The sequence below is a fragment of the Mobula birostris genome, chromosome 8 (assembly GCF_030028105.1).
Source record: "Mobula birostris isolate sMobBir1 chromosome 8, sMobBir1.hap1, whole genome shotgun sequence".
In the NCBI taxonomy this organism is placed as follows: domain Eukaryota; kingdom Metazoa; phylum Chordata; class Chondrichthyes; order Myliobatiformes; family Myliobatidae; genus Mobula; species Mobula birostris.
The window spans coordinates 9,731,212-9,757,154 of NC_092377.1; the positions used below are offsets into that span (position 1 = coordinate 9,731,212).

The 25,943-nt window shown below is 44.3% G+C and overlaps 1 protein-coding gene across 1 annotated transcript in view; it reads right to left on the reverse strand.

Moving 5' to 3' along the window:
- The window catches only part of cd109 (CD109 molecule), a 255,125-nt gene that overhangs the window by 26,667 nt on the left and 202,515 nt on the right, over positions 1-25,943 (reverse strand). The window contains exons 25-30 of the mRNA XM_072267001.1: positions 22,945-23,173; positions 17,678-17,849; positions 13,623-13,816; positions 8,307-8,462; positions 6,649-6,714; positions 740-882 (exon numbers count right to left, since the gene is read on the reverse strand). Of these exons, the coding sequence (XP_072123102.1) occupies positions 740-882; positions 6,649-6,714; positions 8,307-8,462; positions 13,623-13,816; positions 17,678-17,849; positions 22,945-23,173 (960 nt within the window). The remainder of the gene's footprint in view (positions 1-739; positions 883-6,648; positions 6,715-8,306; positions 8,463-13,622; positions 13,817-17,677; positions 17,850-22,944; positions 23,174-25,943) is intronic.

Consider the following 25,943-nt stretch of genomic DNA (forward strand, 5'->3'; position numbering starts at 1 on the left):
TTAATCCTGTGCCCTCTAGTTTTTGTTTCCCCAACCCATGGGAAAGGTGTGCACTAATCTTATCTATTTCCCTCATGATTTTGTACACCTCGGAATATCACCATTCAGTCTCCCCACACTGCAGTGAATAAGGTTCTAGCCTGCCCAACCTCTCCCGATACCTCATGCCTTCAACTGGCAGCAAAATTCACCTAAAAGCAATGAAGGATTTTAAACATAAGAGATTCTGTGGATGCTGGAAATCCAGAGTAACACACACCAAACCCTGGAAGAACTCAGCCGGACAGGCAGCATCGGTGGAGAGGAATAAACAGTCGACGATTCTGGCTCAGACCCTTCACCAGGACTGGAAAGGAAGCGGGTAGAAGCCAGAATAAGAGGGTATGGGGAGAGAAGGAACACAAGCTGGAAGGATATAGTTGAAGGCAGATGGAAGGGGAGGGTAGGCTGAGTAAGAAGCTGGAAGGTGATAGGTGGAAAAGGTAAAGGGCTGAAGGAGGAGGAATCTGATAGGAGGGCAGAGTGGACCATGTAAGAAAGGGAAGGAGGAGGTGCATCTAAGGGAGATGATGGGTGAGTTTAGGAGTGTAACTGTTGTATGAATATGGTGAGCATAGCACTGCGAGCTCCCATTTCTGAGGTACAGGTGATGCAAGGTTAGCCAACCTTTAGAATTATTTCTGTCTACACAATGGTCCACAACTGAACAGTGAACTGGAAAAGGCTGACATGCACTCACTCGGTACAGATATTCAGAGACAGATGGTCGAGGTCAAACTTGCTGTCTGAAACAGTAATGTCCAAATCAAACGCCTCCTCTGACTCAAACGATCGCTTGTCCATCGCCAGAACGTTACTCTCCAGGTTGAAGAGAACATTAAGCTAGAAAAAAACACAAAAATCCAGCAATTCAGTTACTCTGTTAAACACTGTCTTCATCAGCTGCAACTTACTTCGGTATTCATACAGATTCGGCATGTCATCTAAAACTCTGACAAACTTCCATAGACTTCCACGGTGGAGGAAGGTTTTCCTGGTTTTATCACAGCCTAAAGGGGAAACACCAATGCCCATGAACGAAAAGTCTACAAAAAGTGGCGGTGGCCGCCCATTCCATCACAGGAAAATCCACCCCCACCACTGAGCACATCTGTAGGAATGCTGCCACAAGAAAGCAGCATCTTATCAAGGAAACGCACCAGCCAGGCCATGTTCTCTCTTCACTGCTGTCATCAGGAAGGACGTTCAGGAGCCTTAGGTCCCACACCACCAGATACAGAAACAGTGATTACCTCTCAACCATTAGGCTCCTGAACCAGTGTAGACAAATTCACTCACCTCAAAACTAAACTGATTCCACAATCTAGGCAAGGACTTTAAAGGATACTTTCAAGTCACTTTCAAGGACTCCACAACTCATGTTCTCAGTATTATTGATTAATTTATTATTGGCTTGTTTTGTATTTGCACATTGGTTATTTTTCAGTCTTTGCATGTAAGCACAGAGGATCATCTGGAGAAATTTCTGAAATGCTCAGTTTGCTGCCGCTGCTACTATGTGATCAAGAATCTCCGGAGGCAAGGCTCCAAAACCCTGACTTTGCCTGCTGCTGGCGACCGAGGCTAGGGTTGGAGCATTCGGCAGAGATGGTGCTCCGTACTTGGTGTCGGAGGGCTGATCAGAGCTCGAAGTTTTCGGACGACTCAGAGTCGGACTGTGGTCAGGCATGGCAGGGAGAGTTTTCTTCCTTCTCCCGTCTGCGTGAGATGTGGGACTTTCGAGAGACTTTGAACTTTTTTATTGTGTCCGTGGCCTGTTCTTCATCAAGTTATGGTATTGTTGCACTGTTGTAACTATATGCTATAATTATGTGGTTTTTGTTAGTTTTTCAGTCTTGGTCTGTCCTGTGTTTCTGTGATATCACACCGCAGGAATATTGTATCATTTCTTAATGCATGCATTACTAAATGACAATAAAAGAGGACTGCATGTCCTCATAATCAAATCTAATCTAAGGTTTTATATTTTTTCATTTGTTTTATTGTATTTCTTTGTTCTACTGTAAATGCCTGTAAGAAAATGAATCTCAGGGTAGTAAATGAAGGCATATGTACTTGGTTAGCTTTTGACTGTGGCTCCAAGTAACTTTTTGTATGTAAGAGCAGCCACACCCCTGTACACCTCTTCAACAGGTAGCCTCATACCTCGGGGAGATAGGGACATGCCTGTCCTAGCATGCAAGGTCAGTTTCAGCGGACTTGGCAGATGAGATCTACAGTCAGACCAAGAAGGTGCTTCTACAACACACCACGGAGAGCAAAGTGCATGACAAGGCACAGAAGATGTCATGGTTACCCACTGCAAGTTTGGGGAAGACCCCCGTTATGACGCTTGTTCATATCACTCAACCCGGATGTCTGAGGTCGAGAGAGTGGAACTACCAGTGCAATGCCTTTTCCACTTTAAAAGCTCTCCCACAGAGGCTTCTCAGCACTTTTGAAACATTGTTTCTGTCAGCCACTGCCATTAATGATAGGTCTCTACCGAAGGAGGTGTAAGTTGCTATTTCCCTCTGAAAACCTACAGGTCATCCTTGGGAAAGGGGCATCTAAGACATGTGCTTAGCCCCCAATCAAGGTCACGTGATACCCTGGGGAGCAGGTGGTGGATGGTCGTATGAGCAACTGGTGCATATCACAAGTCCTGGTTATGTGAACACTGATGCCAGGCAGACAATCTCTGAAGAGTATTGATAATGGCTGAGGTCACCCATCTTGTAAAGACACGGCCCAGAAGAAGGCAATGGCAAACTACTTCTGTAGAAAAATTAGCCAGCTCAAGAACTTTCATGGTCACCATGATGGTCTATGGTATACGACATGGCACATAACAATGATAATGATGGCAGGGTGTGGCGTTAGAGGAGGTCTTTTCAGGTTGGCTGCCGGTGACCAGTGGTGTTCCACAGTAATCCGTGATGTTATATCTCAATGACTTGGATGACGGAATTGATAGCTTTGTGGCCAAGTTTGTGGGTGATACAAAGATAAATGGACTGGCAGATAGTGTTGACTTGGACAGATTGTGAGAATGAGCAAGTAAGTTGCAGATAGAATATAGTGTAGGGAAGTGTATGGCCATGAACTTTGGTAGAAGGAATAAAGGTGCAGGCTATTCTCTAAATGGGGAAAACATTCTTAAATCAAAGGTGCAAAGGAAATTGGGAGCCCTTGTGTAGGATTCACTAAAGGTTAACTTGGATGTTGAGTCGATGATAAGGAATTCAAACGCAATATTAACATTCATTTTGAGAGGACTAGAATATGGAAGCATGGATGTAAGCTTTGGTCAGACTGCACTTGAAGTATCGTGAGCAGTTCTGGGTCCCTTATCTAAGAAAAGATGTGCCAGCATTGGAGAGGGTCCAGAGGTTGGTCACGAGAATAATCACAGCAATGAAAGTGTTAACATATGAGGAGTGTATGATGGCTCTGGGCCTGTACTCACTGGCGCTTAGAAGAATGTACGGGGGATCTTAATGAAACCTATCAAATATTGGAAGGCCTGGATAGAGTGGACATGGTGAGTATGTTTCCAGTAGTTGGAGAGTCTAGGATCAGAGGGCACAGACTCAGAAGAGAGGGAAGTCCATTTAGAACAGAGATGAGGAAACATTTCTTTAGCCAGTAGTTAGTGAATCTGTGGAATTCATTGCCATAGTTGGCTGTGGAGGCCAAGTCGGTTCTTAATTGGTCAGGGCGTCAAAGGTTATGGAGAGAAGACAAGAGAATGGGGTTGAGAGGGATAATAAATCAGCCATGATGAAATGGTGGAGCAGACTTGATGGTCTGAATGGCCCAATTCTTCTCCTATGTCTTATGTGGACGTTGGGCTAGAATGAAATGTCAGGCTGGATTGAAATCACAGAGCCTGACCTGTCTCATTACTACCATCGGTACAAGGTGCAGGAATCTTGCCAGGACGCACTCACCGCAGCGCTGAACTGGCTTTATGGCTGCGAACACACTTCAGGGGCTCTGCAGTTTATGTTCTGTGTAGTACTTGCTTACTTTTTTGTTGTTTGCTCCTCTTTTGCACACTGACTGTTTGATCATCTTTGTTGTATGGGGATCACTTCATGGACTCTATTGTGCTTCTTTGTTTTGTGAGAGGGACCTTGATGAATGTGTGGACCACCTAGAACAAGCTGACATCCTAGAACATAAGGACATGAAAAAAGAGGATGTTGGCACCACACCATGGGCGAATGACCAATGCTGTGATATACTGTTCTTTGTTCTATGTTCTACACAGTGTCCCCTTTATTAGGTACCTCCTGTAAAGGCCATTGAGTGCATGACCATGGTATTCTGCTGCTATAGCCCATCCGCTTTAAAGTTTGCTGTGTTGTGCATTCAGAAATGCTCTTCTGCACACCATTGTTGTAACGCGGTTAATCCAGTTACTGCCACCTTTCTGTCAGATTGAATCAACCTGGCCATTCTCCTCTGACCTCTCTCATTAACAAGGCATTTTTACCCACTGAACTGCCAGTCACTGTATGTTTTTGTTTCTGGCACAAATCTCTGTAAACTCTGGAGACTGTTGTGCGTGAAAGTCGCAGGAGATTCTGAGATACTCAAACAACCCAATCGTTCCACTGTCAAAGTCACTTAGATCACATCTCTTCCCCATTCTGATGTTTGGTTCGAACAACAGCTGAACCTCTTGACCATGTCTGCACGCTTTTATGCATTGAGTTGCTGCCACATGATTGGCTGATTAGATATTTGCAATAATGAGCAGATGCACAGGTTTACCTAATAAAGTGGCCTCTGAGTGAATATCTTCTGTAGTGGGTGGTTGCTGTTCTGTAGCAATTGAACATCATGCAGTTGAATGCTGGCCACATTGCCTGCTCAAGAAGATTACTGTTGTGCTCATCAGCTGAGACCAAGTACCAAGGATGCTGTGGGAGAACATTACAGGATTGATAGCTCTCTACAAATCACACATCTGGACGGTCTCTTTATCATTGCAGGAGACTTCAGTCATGCTACTTATTGTGTTTTTTCGTCCTTTTTATTGTGTTATTTATGCTTATTGTGTTTTTAAGCTGCATTGGATCGGGAGAAACAATGACTTTGTTCTCCTTTACACTTGTGTACTGAAGAATGTCAATAAACAACCTTGAATCTTGAATCCATAAGACCATAAGATCATAAGACACTTTTCAATGTTCTAAATTTATTATCAAAGTAGGTATATGATACCATATACTGCCATGAGATTCATTTTCATGCAGGCATTCACAGGAACTTACAAAAAACAGACAAACAGCCAATGTCAACCTAGGGCACCCAGGGAGAGGCACCAAATGCCAAAAAGTGCCTCATCCTGAGAATGAACAGGACTTGCTTTGGATCAGGCTCCTGGTTTCCTTTATTTTCTGGAATTACGTCTAGTTCATTCCTGACAGAAGTGTCGGTTTTTATTTGCATGTCATAGGTCTGTAACGACGTACACAGAACAGATCCCTGCACACTTTTCCTTTCTCCTTCCAATTCATTCCTCCGTAGGCTTCTCAGGTGACTTAACACCTTCAGCTGGGAAACTACTTGTGCTCAGTGACCATGCATTCAATTGGTCAGCACGGACACAGAGTCACACAGTCATTAGACCATAACACCATAAGACATAGGAACAGAATTAGGCCATTCAGCCCATCAAGTCTGCTTTGTCATCCCATCATGGTTGATTTATTAATCCTCTTAAGCCCATTCTCCTGCCTTCTACAAGTAACTTTTGATGCTCTTACTGATCAATAACCTATCAACTTCTGCTTCATATATACCCAATAACTATGCCTCCATAGCTGTTTGTGGCAATGAATTCCACAGATTCACCACCCTCTGGCTAAAGAAACTCCTCCTCATTCTATATTCTAGCAGGACACCCTTTTATTCTGAGGATGTGCTCGCTGGTCTAGACTCCCCATCTATAGGAAACATCCTCTCCACATTGACTCTATCTACTTATCTACTACCCATTAAGCTGTTGTCGTTTAGGGCAGCAAAGAAGGTCCTCTATTCTTGGCGGTGTTCAGGGCTTCCTTCTTCCTGTCAGTAGCTCGGTTTTCACTACTGTCAGTCAGGCAAGTTCCGGGTGGAGACTCCGGAATACTGCCACACTCAGATGTAGAAGTGTTCTTCATTGCTCTTAACAGAACAGCTTTGTTTGACCAGTCAGTGTTGTTAGCCTTGAGCTGAACCCCTGAACCTGGAAGACTGGTGGACCACTCCTAGTCTGGCCTTTACCTTTTGACTTGTTTGGCATGGGTGACCCTAAAGCTCTGACTTTGGCCAACATAGCTCTTTGGGTCTATCTTGATCTTTTAATATTTGATAGGTTCAATGAGATCTCCTTATTCTTCTAAATTCCAGTAGGAACAGGCCCAGGGCCCACAAATGTTCTCATATGTTAACCCTTTCAGTCTCGTGAACTTCCTCTGGACCCTCTCCAATATCAGCACAGCCTTTCTTAGATAAGGGGCCCAAAACTGCACACAATACTCCTAGTGCAGTCCGACCGATGCCTTAGTGAATTGTAAATCTTGAATCTCTTTGTTAGCCGTGAAATGACCGTACCTGAAAAATGGCCATGCCTTGACCCTTTGCTGTTACCGTCACCCGCAGAGGCTGCTCAATGCCAAGCTGTACAAGAAAAGAACAAGACAAGCAGTGTAAGCAAACAGTGTAGTAACCTGCCACACTACACAACAATGAAGACTGAAGCAGACACCAACAGAATCAACAAACTCATTCGTAAGGCCAGTGATGTTGTGGGGATGGAACTGGACTCTCTCACGGTGGTGTCTGAAAAGAGGATGCTGTCTAAGTTGCATGCCATCTTGGACAATGTCTCCCATCCACTACATAATGTACTGGTTGGGCACAGGAGTACATTCAGCCAGAGACTCATTCCACCGAGATGCAACACAGAGAGTCATAGGAAGTCATTCCTGCCTGTGGCCATCAAACTTTACAACTCCTCCCTTGGAGGGTCAGACACCCTGAGCCAATAGGCGGGTTCTGGACTTATTTCCATCTGGCATAATTTACATATTATTATTTAATTACTTATGGTTTTATATTGCTATATTTATACCCTGTTCTTGGTTGGTACAACTGTTACGAAACCCAGTTTCCCTCGGGATCAATAAAGTATGTCTATCTATCTATCTAACCATCTGAGACGGACTGACTTATAGGGGGAGGTTAAACAGGTTTATGAGGGGTGTTGATAGGGTAAATACAAACAGGCTTTTTCCACTGAGGTTGAGTGAGACTGGACCTAGAGTTCATGGGTTAATTGTGAAAGGTGAAATGTTTAAGGGAGCATGGGGGGGAACTTCTTCACTCAGAGGGTGGTGAGAGTGTGGAACAAGTTACCAGCGCAAATGGTGGATGTAGGTTTGATTGCAACTTTTAAGAGAAGTTTGGATAGGTACATGGATGGGAGGAGTATGACAGACTATGGTACGGGTTGACAGGATTAGGGGCAGTAATAGTTCAACACAGACTCCTTGGGGCCAAAGGGCCTGTATCTGTGCTCGGGTGCTCTGTGACTCTAAAAGGGAATGCTCACAGAGGGAATGTGGAATACTTCAGTGGGCAGCAGTGGAAGTCAGGATTGAAGCCCAGTTGTTGAGTTGTGAAGCACTGCCTCTGGTAGCTGCACTTATCCACCTTAAATGTTGAAACTGAACCGGCATTCACACACAATGCTGGAGGAACTCAGCAGGCCAGGCAGCATCTACGGAAAAGAGTAAACAGTCGACGTTTAGGGCCGAGACCCTTCATCAGGACTCAAAGTGTCCTGATGAAGGATCTTAGCCTGAAGTGTCGAGTGTATTCTTTTCCATAGATGCTGCCTGGCCTGCTGAGTTTGTCCAGCATTTTCTGTGTGTTGCTTGGATTTTCAGCATCTGCAGATTTTTCTCTTGTTTGTGACACCACTTTTGCTGATAACTCATTCCACAGCCTCTAAGTGAAGAAGTTCCCCCTCACGTTCCCCTTAAATATTTCACCTTTCATCCTTAACCTGTGACCTCCAGCTCTAATCTCACCCAACCTCAGTGAGAAAGCATTTACCCTATCTCATTATTTTGTATCGATCTATCAAATCTCCCCCTCATTCTCCTCCACTCCAAGATTTAAAAGTCCTCCTTTTAACTCCAGTCCTTGTATCTTTGTAAATTTTCTCTGCACTCTTTCAATCTGATTGATATCCTTCCAGTAGGTACCTCCACTTTCTGCAGGACAAACATGTTTGTGGAGGAGATGGTCAAGGTTGCCGGGTCAGGGAGCCCAGGTCCGCTGATTGACACCTCCAGGTCTGTCGAAGGAGCAATATTCTCTGCCGCGAACTGCGATAGAGCCTGGAGTGCCACTACCGTGTCCTGGAATCAAGAGCAAAACAGGCATCCCTGTAAGCAAATCTGGGAAAGATCTCCACAAAATCCCCGGATGAAATAAGGTCAAAGAGCTGCTGTGTTTATCTTCCGAGCACCCTCCAGAATTTCACACATCTACCAACTTGGTTGACTGAAATTACTGAGATTAATGAGATTTTCAGAAAACCAACAGAGAGTAAATTTGCACTCTGGATAGGGTGAAGAAGAGGGCACAGAGACAGCAGATACTGAAGCAACAATCAACTGAAAGAACTCAGCAAGGCGGAAGCAACTGTGCCAGGAAAGGAATTGAGTGTTTTGGGTTGAAAAGAATCATTGATGTTTGAGTTCTAGGGCCATAAGATAACATTGCAGGCCTACAAAACTCTGTGTAGACCACAGTTGGAATATTGTGTTCAGCTCTAGTTGCCTCATTATAAGAAGAACATGGAAGCTTTAGAGAAGGTGCAGAGGAGACTTACCAGGATGCTGCCTGGATTAGAGAGTATGTCTTGTAAGGGAAAGTTGAGAGAGCTATGGCTTTTCTCTTTGGAGTGAAGGAGGATGAGAAGTGATTTGATAGAAGTGTACAAGATGGTAAGAAGCATAAATAGAGTGGACAGCCAGAGACTTTTACCCAGGGTGGAAATGGCTAATATGAGAGGGCATAATTTTAAAGTGCTTGGAGGAAGGTCCAGGGGAGATGTCAGTGGTAGTTTTCTTTAGATAGAGAGAGATGGGTGTATAGAATGTGCTGCCAGGGTTGGTGATGGAGGCAGATACATTAGAGGCTGCTAGATAGGCACATGGAAGAAAGAAAACTAGAGGCCTACGTGGGGGATTGATCTTGCAGAAGGTTAAAAGGTCAGCACAACATCAAAGTGCCAAAGTGCCTGCATTGTGCGTTAGTGTTCTATGTTCTATGATAAACCTTGGTGATGGGAAGAAGGTGAGAAGATGGGGGTTGTTTGTTGAGAAGCAGAGGGGAATGGGCGATCAGATGTAAGTGATCACAATCAGAAGGAGATGTGGGAGTTTCTCCTCACCTCCTGAAGTACACAGATGTGAACAATTTAACAGTAGCATAGCGGTTAGCATAACATTATTACAGTGCAAAGAAATGGGTACAATTCTGTGGCTGAATGAGGACTATTTTGTCTCCATTACAACAGTGTCTTCCAATCACCTACCACTTTCTGTAAACAACACTTCCGAATGTAGAACATTTGTAGGATTTTGTGAATAAATCATGCAAGAGTTATTTTATATGCTTTAACAAAAGCCGCAGCTCTTGACTTTCATTACGAACAAACCAAAAGCATTTGCCTCACACTGACATCATTGTGTCAAACATTGTCTCTTAAATGAACACAATAACTCAATGATGGTGTTTGTGAATTTTGTAAAACAGTTTCTATTATGAATAATATGTGTCATAAAAGCATAAGACTATATGACGTAGAACAGGATTAGGCCATTTAGCCCGAGTCTATCCACCATTCCATCACGGCTGACCCCGGATCCCACTCAGCCCCATACATCTGCCTTCTCGCCATGTCCTTTGATTCCCTGACTGATCAGGAAATGATCAACTTCGGCTTTAAATATACCTATGGACTTGGTCTCCACCGCAGTTCACTACTCCCTGGCTAAATAAAAATTTCCTCCTTACCTCTGTTCTGAAAGATCGCCCATCAATTTTGATGCTGTGCCCTCTAGTTCTGGATACCCCCACCATAGGAAACGTCCTCTCCACATCCACCCTATCTAGTTCTTTTCAACATTCACTAGGTTTCAATGAGATCCCCCCACGTTCTTCTAAGTTCCAGTGAGTACAGGCCCAAAGCTGCCAAATGCTCCTCATATGTTAACCCCTTCATTCCTAGAATCATCCTTCTGAACCTGCTCTGGACTCTCTCCAATGATAATGCATCTTCCAAGATACGGGGCCCAAAACTCTTGACAATACTCCGTACAGCCTGACTAGTGTCTTACAAAGATTAAGTATTACCTCCTTGCTTTTATATTCTATTCCCCTTGAAATAAATGTCAATATTGTATTTGCTTTCTTCACCGCAGACTCAATCTGTAAATTAAACTTGTGGGAGTCTTGCATGAGGACTCCTAAGTCCCTCTGTATCTCTGATGTTTGAATTTTCTCCCCATTTAGAAAATAGTCCACACTGTTGTTCCTTTTACCAAAGTGCATCATCATACATTTTCCAATACCGTACTCCATCAATCACTTTTTTATCCATTCTTCCAATTTGTCTAAGTCGTGCTGCAATTACATTGCTTCCTCAGCACGACCTACCCCTCCACCTGTCTTCGTATCATCCACAAACTTTGCCACAAAGCCAACAATACCATTATCCAAATCATTGACAACCAATGTGAAAAGCAGTGGTCCCAATACTGACCCCCAAGGAACACCACTAGTCACTGGCATCCAACCAGAAAAAAGCCGCAGCTCACTCACTGCCTCCTGCCTGTCAGCCATTCCTCTATTTATGCCAATATCTTTCCTGTGACACCTTAGGATTTTATCTTGTTAAGCACCTTATCAAATGCCTTCTGAAAATCCGAGTAAATAACATCCACAGCCTCTTCTTTGTCCACCCTGCTTGTTAGTTCCTCAAAGAACTCTAACAGGTTTGTCGGGCAAGATTTCCCTTCACAGAAACCATGCTGATTTTGGCTTATTTTATCATTAGTCTCCAAGTACCTCGAAACTTCATCCTTAATAATAGACTCCAGCACTTTTCCAATCACTGATGTTAGGCTAACTGGCCTGTAATTTCCTTTTGTTTGCCTTCCTCCCTTCTTAAACAGTGGAGTGACATTTGCAATCTTCTGGTCCTCTGGGACCATGCCAGAATCAAGTAATTCTTGAAAGATCATGATCAATGCATCCATTATCTCTCCAGCAACCTCTTTCAGGACTCTGGGATGTAGTCCATCTGGTCCAGGTGACTTATACACCTTAAGACCTTTGAGTTTGCCTAGCATTATTTCCTTTCTAATAGCAAAGGCACTCACTGCTGCTCCTGGACACTTACGGACCTCAGGCACAATGGTAGTGTCTTCCACAGTGAGGACTGATGCAAAGTACCCATTAAGTTCATCTGCCATTTCTTTGTCCTCCAATAATACCTCACCAGCATTATTTTCCAGTGGTCCAATATTAAATCTCACCTCCCTTTTACTCTTTATCTAACTGAAAAAATCTTTTAGTATCCTGCTTTATATTATTAACCTCGTGATAGAGAGGCGTCCTATCCAGGTGGGGGGGTGGGGGGAGTCGTACTCTCAGTCGCTTCACGTCACAGAAACCGGCATAAGCACCAGCCTGATGAGCCTATAAGGCTCGGGACAGACTTTAACCTAACTTTACTTTATATTATTGGCTAGTATGCCCTCATATTTCATCTTTCCCCTTCTTATGGCTTTTTTAGTTGTCTTTTGTTGGATTTTAAAAGCTTCCCAATATTGCAACTTCCCACTCAACTTTTCTACCTAGTACGCCTTTTCCTTGGCTGTTTTGCAGTCCTTAACTTCCCTTGTCAGCCACGGTTGTCTACCCCTGCCACTTAAGGACAACTTCTTCTGTGGGACATATCTATCCTGTGCCTTGCGATCTATTGCCAGAAACTTCAGCCATCTCTGCTCTGCTGTCATCCCTGCCAGTATCCTCCTCCAATCCACCCGGGCAAATTCCTCTCTCATGCCTCTGTAATTCCCTTCATTCCATTGTGATACTGATACATGTGAGTTAAGCTTCTCCCTCTCAAATTGCAGTATGAATTCTCAATCATATTATGATCACTGCCACCTAATGGTTTCTTTACATTAAGCTCCCCAATGAGATATGGATTATTACATCTGTCAGCCATTACACTACCTGCTCATAGAACACTATAGCACAGTACAGGCCCTTCGGCCCACGATGTTGTGCTGACTTCTTAACCTACTCTAAGATCAACCTAACCCTTCACTCCTTCAGAGCCCTCCATTTTCCTTTCATCCATGAACCTACCTAAGACTCTCCTAAATGTCTCTAATGTGCCTGTCTCCACCACCAACCCTGGCAGGGTGCTCCATGCACATCTCCTTTAAACTTCCCCCCTCTCACCTCAAGTTACTGTATGCCCTCCAGTATTGTAGCTATGAATCTCAGGGTAGTGCTGTATATGGTTATATTTACGTACTTTGATAATAAATTTACTTTGGACTTTGTAATACTTGTCATTTCCACCCTGAGAAAGGCACTCTCTACCCTGACCATATCCCTCATCAATTTATAGACCTCTATCAGGTCTCCCCTCAAGCTCTGATGCTCCACAGAACACAACCCATGTCTGTCTAACCTCAACTACCAGCGGGGTGGGACTACTTTAACCATGAATTCAGAGAGCCAAAATGGGTGGAGTGATACAAATGACATAGAAACATAGAAAATAGGTTCAGGAGTAGGCCATTCAGCCCTTCGAGCCTGCACCGCCATTCAGTATGATCATGGCTGATCATCCAACTCAGAACCCTGTACCTGCCTTCCCTCCATACCCCCTGATCCCTTTAGCCACAAGGGCCATATCTAACTCCCTCTTAAATATAGCCAATGAACTGGCCTCAACTGTTTCCTGTGGCAGAGAATTCCACAGATTCACCACTCTCTGTGTGAAGAAGTTTTTCCTCATCTCTATCCTAAAAGGCTTCCCCTTTATCCTCAAACTGTGACCCCTCATTCTGGACTTCCCCAACATCGGGAACAATCTTCCTGCATCTAGCCTGTCCAATCCCTTTAGGATTTTATACATTTCAATCAGATCCCCCCTTAATCTTCTAAATTCCAATGAGTATAAGCCTAGTCGATCCAGTCTTTCATCATATGAAAGTCCTGCCATCCCAGGAATTAATCTGGAGAACCTTCTTTGTACTCCCTCTATGGCAAGAATGTCTTTCCTCAGATTAGGGGACCAAAACTGCACACAATACTCCAGGTGTGGTCTCACCAAGGCCTTGTACAACTGCAGTAGTACCTCCCTGCTCCTGTACTCGAATCCTCTTGCTATGAATGCCAGAATGACCACTTTGCTCACTGCATACCTCTTGTCTATTGCATCCATATCAATGAGAACACACAGGGAGCAGAGGCGATGGGCGTACCTGGGTGGAGGAGAAGCCCCCAAGATGGTTCCTGCGTTGACTGAGCCACTGCATGACGGGGATGCCTTCCGAGAGTCTGCTCTGCCTCAGGTATGACAGCAGAGCGTAGGCAGCCACCTCAATGTCGGATGACAGGACATCCCGCATCCACCGTGAAGGTCTGTTCACGGGCGATGACCAATACTTTACACCAGCTGAGATTGAGGGAATGGACAAGGAGGAATGTTTAGTCTGAATTGCTTAGAAGGAAGCTCCCGATATCCCCAGTCCCGGGAATAAAGTCTGAAGGGTGGCGTAGACAGGACAGCACTGTAGTGCAGCGATTAGCCCTTTTTAAGATCAGAGTTTGATTCCCACCCCTGTTTGTAAGGAGTTTGTAAGTTCTCCCCATGAGTACATGAGTTCCCTCTGGGTGCTGCGGTTTCCCTCCACATTCCTAAGAAAATGGATTAGGGTTAGCGAGCTGTGGGCATGCTACGTTAAGCTTGGTGACATTTGCGGGCTCCCTCAACACATGATAATAGAGGGAAAAGGAAAACTGTGAACAACAGTAAGTGTATATCTATATATTAAATAGTTAAATAAAATAAGCAGTGCAAAAATAGGAAATAATAAAGACGTGAGGTGGTGTTCATGGGTTCAATGTCGATTCAGAAATCAGATGACAGATGATTCACATAGCCTCCACTCTATGTACTCTGTATGTAGTGTATTTCTCACTGTCAGCAGAGTCAAAGGCCTCACCCTCCTCAGGCATTCTCTCTTCTCCCTTCTCCCATGTTCAACACCCAGGCAACTTAACACTTGAAATAACTCCCAGGCTGTCTGTAAGGAGTTTTTATGTCCTCCTCCAAGTGCTCCAATTTCCTCCCACATTCCGAGGGTTAGGGTTAGTCGTACGATTAAGGTTAAGGTCAGTGAGTTGTGGGCCTTGCTGTGTTGGTGTTGGAAGCATGGTGATCCTCAGTAAGGTTCCCCTAGCACACTCCTAGCAGATTTGATTTGACGCAAACAACGCATTTCACTGTCGGTTTCAACGTCCCTGCTCACCACTTTTTATCTGATAACCCAATTACATAAACCACACACGCATACTTCAGAATGCTGGGTATTTTGTCTTGGTTTGTGAAATCCTGTTGTCTGTCATAATCTAAATGAATGCAAAGATATTTTCCAGAAGCCCTGCTTAGAATAACAAGGATTTTGTCTTATTCAGATAATGAACTGGTCTTTATCTGAAGTGAACACTTCTGCTATGTGTCCTGCACTCCTTGTGGTACATTACACGTTAACTAATGCATTGATTTTCATTTAGAGACACAGCAAGAAACAGGCCCTTCCAGCCTACCGACCCTAGCAACCCACCTATATACTCACTGCCTGTTACACCACCTGGCGCTTGGGGCAGCCCCGAATCTGGAGGACCTGTAGACTACACTTAGTCTGGCCTCTACCCTTTGACCTATTTGGCATGGGTGACCCTACCAAGAGCCAAAGCACAGGACCCCGACTCCAGCTAACACAGCTCTCCGGCAAGGTTGTGATCTTCCTGGAGTAACGCTCCTATTTAACCCTAGCCTAGTCACTGGACAATTTACAATGACCAATTAACGTACTAACCGGTAGGCCTTTAGATTGTGGGAGAAAACTGGAGCACCCAGAGGAAACCCATGCGCTCATGGGAAGGAATGTACAAACTCCTTACTGACGGTGCCGAAATTGAACTCCAATCTCCGACTCCCCGAGCTGTAATAGTGTCACGTTAACCACTGGTACTACCAAGACGCCTTGATGTTGACCTGTGCCAAATAAAGCTGATCTTCTTCTTCTACGTAAGGCATGATAGATTTAACAAAACAATTTGCATTAAGGCTTGTGGACCTGAGATGTTGACTGTTTCTCTCAACACAGACGCTGCCTGACCTGCTGAGTGTTCACACCATCCTCTGTTTTGTTACTAATTGATCAAACTTGCTTAGAGGATTGATGAAGAAAATAGTCTCCACTAGCCAGAAATGTACACAATGATACTCAGAAAGCAAAGACTTCATGGCTTTATTAGCCAGTGGCTATATTTCATTAGGAGTTTGAGAAGACTTGGTAAGACGCTCACAAAGTTCAGAAAAGACTCTTGCACGTCTCTGGAGACCTATCCTGGGGCCAACATATCGAGGCATTTACAAAGAAGGTACAACAGCGACTATATTTCATTAGGTGTTTGAGGAGACTTGGCGTGTTACCAAAGACTGTAACAAATTTCAACAGATGTACAGTTGAAAGCATTCTGACTAGCTGTGTCACCATCTCGTATGAAGGGCCACTGCACAGAATTGGAAAAAGCTGCAAGGGATTGTCGACTCAGCCAGCTCTTCTTGTGTACTAATCTTCCCAGCACCGAGGATGTCTTCAAAAGGTGAAGACTCAGAAAGGCGGTATCCATCCTGAAGGACTCCCACCAGCCGGGACGTGCTCCCCTCTTGTTGCTACCATCAGAGGAGAGCTACAGGAGTATGAAGACACACACTCAGTGTTTGAGGAACAGCTTCTTCCCCACCGCCATCAGATTTCTGAATGGACATTGAACCCATGAGCAGCGTTTTTGCTCCCTTTTTGATGTACTTATTTATCCTTTTTAAATATATTTATTATAATTGATGGTATACTTTATGTATGGAACTGCACTGGTGCCACAAAATGACAAATTGCACAACACATGTTAATAAATCTGATTCTGATTCTGAACCTTTCTACTGTCTAATCCCGTTCCATCCTCCCCATCCAGATGAAGGGTTTCAACCCAAAATATTGACTCAAACACGAAGAATTCTGCAGATGCTGGAAATTCAAGCAACACACATCAAAGTTGCTGATGAACGCAGCAGGCCAGGTAGCATCTCTAGGAAGAGGTGCAGTCGACGTTTCAGGCCGAGACCCTTCGTCAGGACTAACTGAAGGAAGAGTTAGTAAGAGATTTGAAAGTGGGAGGGGGAGGGGGAGATCCAAAATCATAGGAGAAGACAGGAGGGGGAGGGATAGAGCCAAGAGCTGGACAGTTGATTGGCAAAAGGGATATGAGAGGATCATGGGACAGGAGGCCCAGGGAGAAAGAAAAGGGGGAGGCGGGGGGAACCCAGAGGATGGGCAAGGGGTATAGTCAGAGGGACAGAGGGAGAAAATTAAGAGTGAGAGAAAGAATGTGTGTATATAAATAACGGATGGGGTATGAGGAGGAGGTGGGGCATTAGTGGAAGTTAGAAAAGTCAATGTTCATGCCATCAGGTTGGAGGCTACCCAAACGGAATATAAGGTGTTGTTCCTCCAACCTGAGTGTGGCTTCATCTTTACAGTAGAGGAGGCCGTGGATAGACATGTCAGTCTATTTTTGAATCAATAAAGTATCAATTCTGGCCCTTCAGTCCAAGGCATCCACACCAAACATGATGTGGTCTTTCTCCACAGATGCTGCTTTATCTGCTGAATACTTTGCTTCAGGTCCAGTCTGACCCTTTTAATGGATTCAGAAGGCATTCCTGATAGAAGTGTATGTGTAGTTTTTTAATTTTTTTAGCTTTATTTGTCACATTTACATTTAAACCTACAGTGAAATGCATCGCTTGTATCTGGGGGCAGCCCTCAAGGGTCTTGGTGCTTCCAGCATGCCCACACCTCACTAACCCTAGCCTGTACATCTTTGGAATGTGGGAGGAAACCAGAGCATCTGAAGGAAATCCACGCAGTCATGGGGAGAATGTGCAAACTTCTTCCAGGAAGTGCACCCTGATCTGGCAGGAAGTGTGCTCTAAATCATCGCGCTAACAGCTACACTCTCAGTCAGTCCTGAACACAAGAGATTCTGTAGATGCTAGAGATCCAGAGCAACAAACACAAAAGTGCTGGAGGAACTCAGCAGGTCAGAAGGCATGTATGGAGAGGAATAAGCAGTGATGTTTCAGGCTGAGACCCTTCATCAGTCACTCTTTAGCCATAACCAAAGACCATTCCAACCTAAGGAAACACAATACTCTTATTTCGGAATAATTGTTCCGCCGTCTTACCCTGTTGGTCTGCCCTCCGGTTCAGTTCATCGAGCGCTTCTTTTGCGAGATAACTCTTGGCTAAAGTTAGTGCGTATGTTGTGAGGCTCAGGGTGTAGTTACTACGGATCCCATCGCGAAACTTGCCTTCAAGATATGAGACAGCACTTGATACCTGAGCTAAGGCAGTAACCTGAAAAAAAAAATCATTTATAGGCTAGAGTAAATTTTAAAAAACTAAAACTCAAACTCCATTAACATTTGACAATCCTTTCCACTTTTAGCTTCTTTATGCAGAGAAGCAAAGCACAGAATAAATTAAAGTTTGGTTAGATAAATACAAAAATGCTCAGGGCACATTGGCGGAGGGAGAAGTATGTGTCTGTGAAACTCTTAGAATCAGGTTTAATATCACTGGCATACTATATACCATTAAATAGGTGTTTTGCAGTGGCAGTATATTACAATACATAACAATATTAAAAACTATAAATTACAATAAAAAGGATATATTAAAAATAAGTTAAATAAGTAGTGCAAAAAGAGAGCAAATAACATTATCATGGAAAAGGATAGAATCAGAGAGGGCAGGAAAATTTTTAATTGGGGAAAGGCAAATTATGAGGCTATACGGCTAGAACTTGCGGGTGTGAATTGGGATGATGTTTTTGCAGGGAAATGTACTATGGACATGTGGTCGATGTTTAGAGATCTCTTGCAGGATGTTAGGGATAAATTTGTCCCGGTGAGGAAGATAAAGAATGGTAGGGTGAAGGAACCATGGGTGACAAGTGAGGTGGAAAATCTAGTCAGGTGGAAGAAGGCAGCATACATGAGGTCTAGGAAGCAAGGATCACATGGGTCTATTGAGGAATATAGGGAAGCAAGAAAGGAACTTAAGAAGGGGCTGAGAAGAGCAAGAACGGGGCATGAGAAGGCCTTGGCGAGTAGGGTAAAGGAAAACCCCAAGGCATTCTTCAATCATGTGAAGAAAAAAAGGATGACAGGAGTGTAGGTAGGACCGATTAGAGATAAAGGTGGGAAGATGTGCCTGGAGGCTGTGGAAGTGAGTGAAGTTCTCAATGAATACTTCTCTTTGGTATTCACCAATGAGAGGGAACTTGATGATGGTGAGGACAATATGAGTGAGGTTGATGTTCTGGAGCATGTTGATATTAAGGGAGAGGAGGTGTTGGAGTTGTTAAAATACATTAGGACGGATAAGTCCCTGGGGCCTGACGGAATATTCCCCAGGCTGCTCCACGAGGCGAGAGAAGAGATTGCTGAGCCTCTGGCTAGGATCTTTATGTCCTCGTTGTCCACGGGAATGGTACCGGAGGATCGGAGGGAGGCGAATGTTGTCCCCTTGTTCAAAAAAGGTTGTAGGGATAGTCTGGGTAATTATAGACCAGTGAGCCTTACGTCTGTGGTGGGAAAGCTGTTGGAAAAGATTCTTAGAGATAGGATCTATAGGCATTTAGAGAATCATGGTCTGATCAGGGACAGTCAGCATGGCTTTGTGAAGGGCAGATCGTGTCTAACAAGCCTGATAGAGTTCTTTGAAGAGGTGACCAGGCATATAGATGAGGGTAGTGCAGTGGATGTGATCTATATGGATTTTAGTAAGGCACTTGACAAGGTTCTACACGGTAGGCTTATTCAGAAAGTCAGAAAGCATGGGATCCAGGGAAGTTTGGCCAGGTGGATTCAAAATTGGCTTGCCTGCAGAAGGCAGAGGGTGGTGGTGGAGGGAGTACATTCAGATTGGAGGATTGTGACTAGTGGTGTCCCACAAGGATCTGTTCTGGGACCTCTACTTTTCGTGATTTTTATTAACGACCTGGATGTGGGAGTAGAAGGGTGGGTTGGCAAGTTTGCAGACGACACAAAGGTTGGTGGTGTTGTAGATAGTGTAGAGGATTGTCAAAGATTGCAGAGAGACATTGATAGGATGCAGAAGTGGGCTGAGAAGTGGCAGATGGAGTTCAACCCGGAGAAGTGCGAGGTGGTACACTTTGGAAGGACAAACTCCAAGGCAGAGTACAAAGTAAATGGCAGGATACTTGGTAGTGTGGAGGAGCAGAGGGATCTCGGGGTACATGTCCACAGATCCCTGAAAGTTGCTTCACAGGTGGATAGGGTAGTTAAGAAAGCTTATGGGGTTCTAGCCTTCATAAGTCGTGGGATAGAGTTTAAGAGTCGCGATGTAATGATGCAGTTCTGTAAAACTCTGGTTAGGCCACACTTGGAGTACTGTGTCCAGTTCTGGTCACCTCACTATAGGAAGGATGTGGGAGCATTGGAAAGGGTACAGAGGAGATTTATCAGGATGCTGCCTAGTTTAGAAAGTATGCATTATGATCAGAGATTAAGGGAGCTAGGGCTTTACTCTTTGGAGAGAAGGAGGATGAGAGGAGACATAATGGAGGTGTACAAGATAATAAGAGGAATAGATAGAGTGGATAGCCAGCGCCTCTTCCCCAGGGCACCACTGCTCAATACAAGAGGACATGGCTTTAAGGTAAGGGGTGGGAAGTTCAAGGGGGATATTGGAGGAAGATTTTTTACTCAGAGGGTGGTTGGTGCGTGGAATGCACTGCCTGAGTCAGTGGTGGAGGCAGATACACTCGTGAAGTTTAAGAGACTACTAGACAGGTATATGGAGGAATTTAAGGTGGAGTTTATATGGGAGGCAGGGTTTGAGGGTCGGCACAACATTGTGGGCCGAAGGGCCTGTACTGTGCAGTACTATTCTATGTTCTATGTTCTATACTGACGTGGTGTTCATGGCGTAGTGGAAGAAGCAGTTTCTGAAGCATTGAGTCTGTGTCTTCAGGCTTCTTCACCTCCTTGATGGTCGCAATGAGAAGAGGGCATGTCCTGGTTGCTGGGGGTCCCTAATGATGGATGCTGTCTTTCTGGGGCATCACCTTTTGAAGATGTCTTCAATGCTGGGGAGGCTAGTGCCCGGGATGGAGCTGGTTGAGTTTATAACTTCCTGCAGCTTTTTCCAATCCTGACTTCGGTGGCCCCTACATATATGACAGTTCCTAGCTCTCCATGTCACCGCTCTTCCCTCACCCATCTCCTTTCCTACCTCATCCTCCCTACTTATGACCACGTCTCCCAACTGACCATCTGAGAGGTTCTTCATTGACCGGCCGAATGGCAGTTTCTCTGCTGCACAACTCTGAGTTCTTGACTCATTGTTTTTATTTAACCAGCCCAGCTTCCATGTTACAGAACCAGAACAGTTCAATCATAGGTGTAACTCTCCCCAACTTCAAAGACATCTCCAATAAAGTGTTGTCTCAGGAAGAAAGCACTCATTATCAGGGACCCCCACCATCCGGCCCATGCCCTCTCCTCAATACTGACATCAGGCAGAAGGTACAGCAGCCTGAAGACCCTCACTTCAAGGTTCAATTTCCCCACTGCCATCAAGTTCTTGAAAGACCCCCCTCTACCTCAGACTATATTTCCCTCAACTTGCACTAATCTTCTACTCCCAGCTTAAAGAAGGCAAACGTAAAAGAGGCGGACAACAGAAGAGATTCAAAGACATCTTAAAAGCCAACATGAAGAAATGTAACATCGACATCAACAATTGGGAAACTAATGCCAAGGACAGGAAACTCTGGCAAGCCATCATCCAAGAAGGAACAGCAACTTTCGAAGCCAACAGATGTGCAGAATTAGAAGAAAAGAAAAGAAAATGGAAAGAGAGGCAGCAACAACCAAAGCCCGATCTGCCATCTGGAACTATCTGTCCTGAATGCGGAAGAACTTTCAAAGCCAAGATTGGACTCATAAGCCACTTGAGAGCCCATAAGTAGATCAACAGAACGAAGACCATCATCCTCGACCTCGAGGGATAGCCACGATGACAACTAATGGTACAGCACGGCACTGGCACTTTGGCCACCGATGCTGTGTCAAATTTCTACCTACTCTTGGATCAATCTAACCCTGCCCCCCCCTACACTTCCATCCGTTATTCTATCATCCATGTGCCTATCTAAAAGCTTCTTAAACATTCTGCTCCTAAGCTATCTGCCTCTAACACCACAGCTGGCAGTGTGTTCCATGCGCTCTTCACTCCCTGTGTAAAAAATGCCCTTCTGACATCCCCCCCTGCATTCCTCCAATCACCATAAAATTATGTCCCCTTGTGTATTAGCCATTTCCACTCCGGGAATAAAGTCTCGGGTTTGTGCCTCTTATCATCTTGTACACCTCTATCAAGTCACCTCTCATCCTCCTTCACTCCAAAGCGAAGAGCCCTGGCTTGCTCAGCCTTTCCCTGGAAGACGTGCCGTCTAATATAGTCAGCATTCTGGTAAATCTCCTCTGTGCCCTCTTTAAAGCTTCCACATCCTTCCTGTAGACCAGAAATTTACTTTGATCTTTGAGAACCGAACACAATATTCCAAGGGTAGTCTAACCAGGGTTTTATAGAACTGCATTACCTAGCAGCCCTTGATCTCAGTCCTCCAACTCATGACCCCCAACACACCATACACTTTCTTAAGCCACTAACTGGCATAGCATCTTTGAGGGATGTATGGATCTGTGAATGTGGATTATTTTCAGGAGTATTTCCAGCACTCTCGGTTTCATTTCCATATGAACACAGACCCATTCGCAAATTTCTACAGATGTACAGTGAAGAGCATTCTAACTGGCTGCATCACCATCTGGTGGGGGGGTGGGGGGAGCGGAAGGAGCTACTTCACAGGATTGAAATAAGCTGCAGAGAGTTGTAAAATTAATCAGCTCCATCATGGGCACTAGTGTCCGTAGTATCCAAAACATCTTGAAGGAGTGATGCCTCAAAAAGGCGATGTCCATCATTAAGGGACCCCCCCCCCACCTTACTTAGGCCATGCCTCATTTTCATTGCTACCATCAGGGAGGAGGTACAGGAGTCTGAAGGCACACACTCAACGATTCAGGAACAGCTTCTTCCCCTCCGCCATATGATTTCTAAATGGACATTGAAACCTCATCACTTTTTTTCTATTTTGCACTACTTATTTAATTAGCTATTATATATATATATATTACTCTGTGTGTGTGTGTGTGTGTGTATATACACATACATACAGTAATTATATATATTTTATATATATATAATATATAATTACCGTAATTCACAGTTTTTTCTCTATTGTTATGTATTGCAATGTACTGCTGCCACAAAAATAACAAATATCATGACATGCGATGGTAATATTAACCCTGATTCTGATTTGGATTCTGTTTCTGAAAAGAAATCATTCAGGAACCTTGATTTTTGGATCCTCCAAGAGGGCTGTAAGTACGTAGGCTGCGAGAGTGATGGGTCCATTCTGTCCGCCCTGTAGCTCTGTATGAATCACTCTCCCCGGTTCCAGGAACTCCCCACTTTTATTCTGGTACCTTATTATCCAGGATGTAACCCTGTCCAACACACTTGAGTCGATGTAGATAAACTCCCGTGCCTGTAAGAAGCACCTCAGTACAAAGGCCGACAACCTTAGAAGATAAAAGCAGATGTGTTAAAATGATCCATTCTTCAAATTAGAGCTCGGGATGGAGAGAGGCAGGGGCTGCAGTCTACCCTTGGGTGTATGCTCAAGCCTGTGATATAGTTACAGACCATAAAACCATAAGACCCAGGAGCAGAATTAGATCATTCGGTCTATTGAGTTTGCTCGTGTCTGATTTATTATCTCTCTCAGCCCCATTCTTCTGCCTACTCCCTGTAACCTTTGACATCCTTACAAATCAAGAACTTCTTAAGCACTGCTTTAAGTGTACTCAAGTAATTGGTCTCCAGAGCCATTTATGGCAATGAATTGCACAGATCTGAGTTCCTCCAGCATTTTGTGTGCGTTGCTCTGGGATTCCAGCATCTGCAGATTTATGACTTGCTGCTCACTGCGAAGTCTCTTTGAGGGATGCCTACCCTGAAGAAGTTTAAATCTTCTCGTTAATGGGAGTTCAGTGAGACCCTTTCTCACTGCTGCCCCTCTGTGATCCTTGCTGCCCTCTGACCCTTCGACCATGTACTTCACCTATCACCTTCCAGCTAGCCTCCTTTCCCTACCCCCACCTTTTTATTCTGGCACCTCCACTTTCCTTCTCAGTCCTGAAGAAGGGTCTTAGCCAGAAAAGTTGACTGTTGATTTTTTTCTGTAGATGCTGCCTGACCTGCTGAGCTTCTCTAGTGTTGTTGTGTTGCTTTGGATTTTCAGCATCTACAGACTTTCGCATGTTTGGAATTCCTTCTCATCTCTGTTCCAGGATTCCCATCCTGGGGTTCATGCACCCCTTGCTTAACGATATTGGGCTATGGCATAAAAAAGGTTGGGGATTCCTGCACTATTTTGAGGCTGTGCTCTCTAGTCATAGACTCCCCAACTCTTGGAAACATCCTCTCCACATCTAATCATTTTGGCCTTTCAATACTGTATTTGATAGTTTAGATTATGAGGACACATCCTCTTTTATTGTCATTTAGTAATGCATGCGTTAAGAAATGATACACTATTCCTCCGGTGTGATATCACAAAACACAGGACAGACCAAGACTGAAAAAACTAACAAAACCACATAATTATAATAACTGTGGTCGGGCATGGCAGGGAGAGTTTTCTTCCTTCTCCCGTCTGCGTGAGATGTGGGACATTCGAAGAGACTTGGAACTTTTTTACTGTGCCATGGCTCGTTCTTCATCAAGTTATGGTATTGTTGTATTGTTGTAACTGTGTGTTATAATTATGTGGTTTTGTTAGCCATCTCCATTCCATTATTTCTTCACCCCTTTTAACTAAGATTTCTCTTCATCTCTGTTCTAAAGGGATGTTCTTTTATGAAGACCAAGCTAGGACTTTTCTCTTTGGCGTGAAGGAGGATAGGAGGTGACTTCATAGAGATGTACAAAATGATAAGAGGCATAGATTGAGTGGCCAACCCCAGAGACTTTTTCCCAAGGGCGGAGATGGCAAATTATGCGGGGGTCATAATTATAAGGTGATTAGAAGAAAACATAGGGAGGAATGTCAGAGGTAGGTATTTTTATGAAGAGAGTGGTTGGTGTGTGTACTGCTAGGGTAGGTGGTACGAGACTCTCAGATAGGCACATGGATAAAAGAAAAATAGAGGATTATGTGGGAAGGAGGGGTTAGTTTGATCTTGGAATTAGGTTACAAGGTTGGCACAACATCGCGGCTCGAAAGGCCTGAACTATGCTGTGATGTTTTATGTTCTCTGTTCTCTGTTCTATGTTCTACATGCTATGACCTGTGCTCTATGTTCTGGACGCTATTGAATCCAGTGAAACCTCATTTCACGAGCAGAGTGCATCACATAGCCTTTATCAGGAATGTCACAGAGTGTGAACTCCACTCTCTTATATGAGAAAGAGGTTGAGGCAGTTGAGGCGACAACATTTAACATACTTTCAGAAGATGTATAGCTCGGGTGGTTGATGGTTGGGTTGAGTTGTTCTCCATTCCTGGCAATTCATTTGGGAGAAACTGAGAGAAAACTATCCACAAACATCCATGGACATCGATTGGCTGTGAAGTGGCATGACCAACTCTCCCTCGTCTCTACATGGGATCGAGAGGGCTGCACATTCGTCTGGGCATCACTGAAAGTCATGGCACATCCAAACACACGGCTTCAAGAGAATTTCTAGAAGCGTAGCTTTCTTCAAACAACTCTGTAAATAGGCATGAAGATCTCAATCCTATTTCTGAGCAATTGCAGGCGAACTTCCAGACCACAACGCACAGAGTTTATCAAACAACCAATCAGTGATGATATCTCCTTGCCACATCGCAACTGAGCTTCCATACTAACAACCAATCTGCTGATTGATACGTATATTAAGGCCAACCTTTCGGAGGGCACACGACAAATTAACAGTGAACAGATGATGTCTCCTGGTATGGTGATGAAATGTTTGCAAATGAATTGCCAAGGTAAGAGAATACCTCAACCCAACCATTTAGAATACACTTGGATAGGTACTGGGTTTAGAATTATAGTCACGTGCTGAGGTATACCGAAAAACCTGTCTTCCACAGTGTTCATACATAGTGTCGGCTGAAGGGGTTAGTTTAGTTAGGTATTAATTACCATTTTAACATTAAACATAAGTGATTCTGCAGATGCTGGAAATCTGGAGCAACACATACAAAATGCTGGAGGAACTCAGCAGGCCAGGCAGCACCAGTGGTGGGAAGTGAACAGTTGACGATTTTGACTGAGACTCTTCATGAGGACTCAGCAGGCC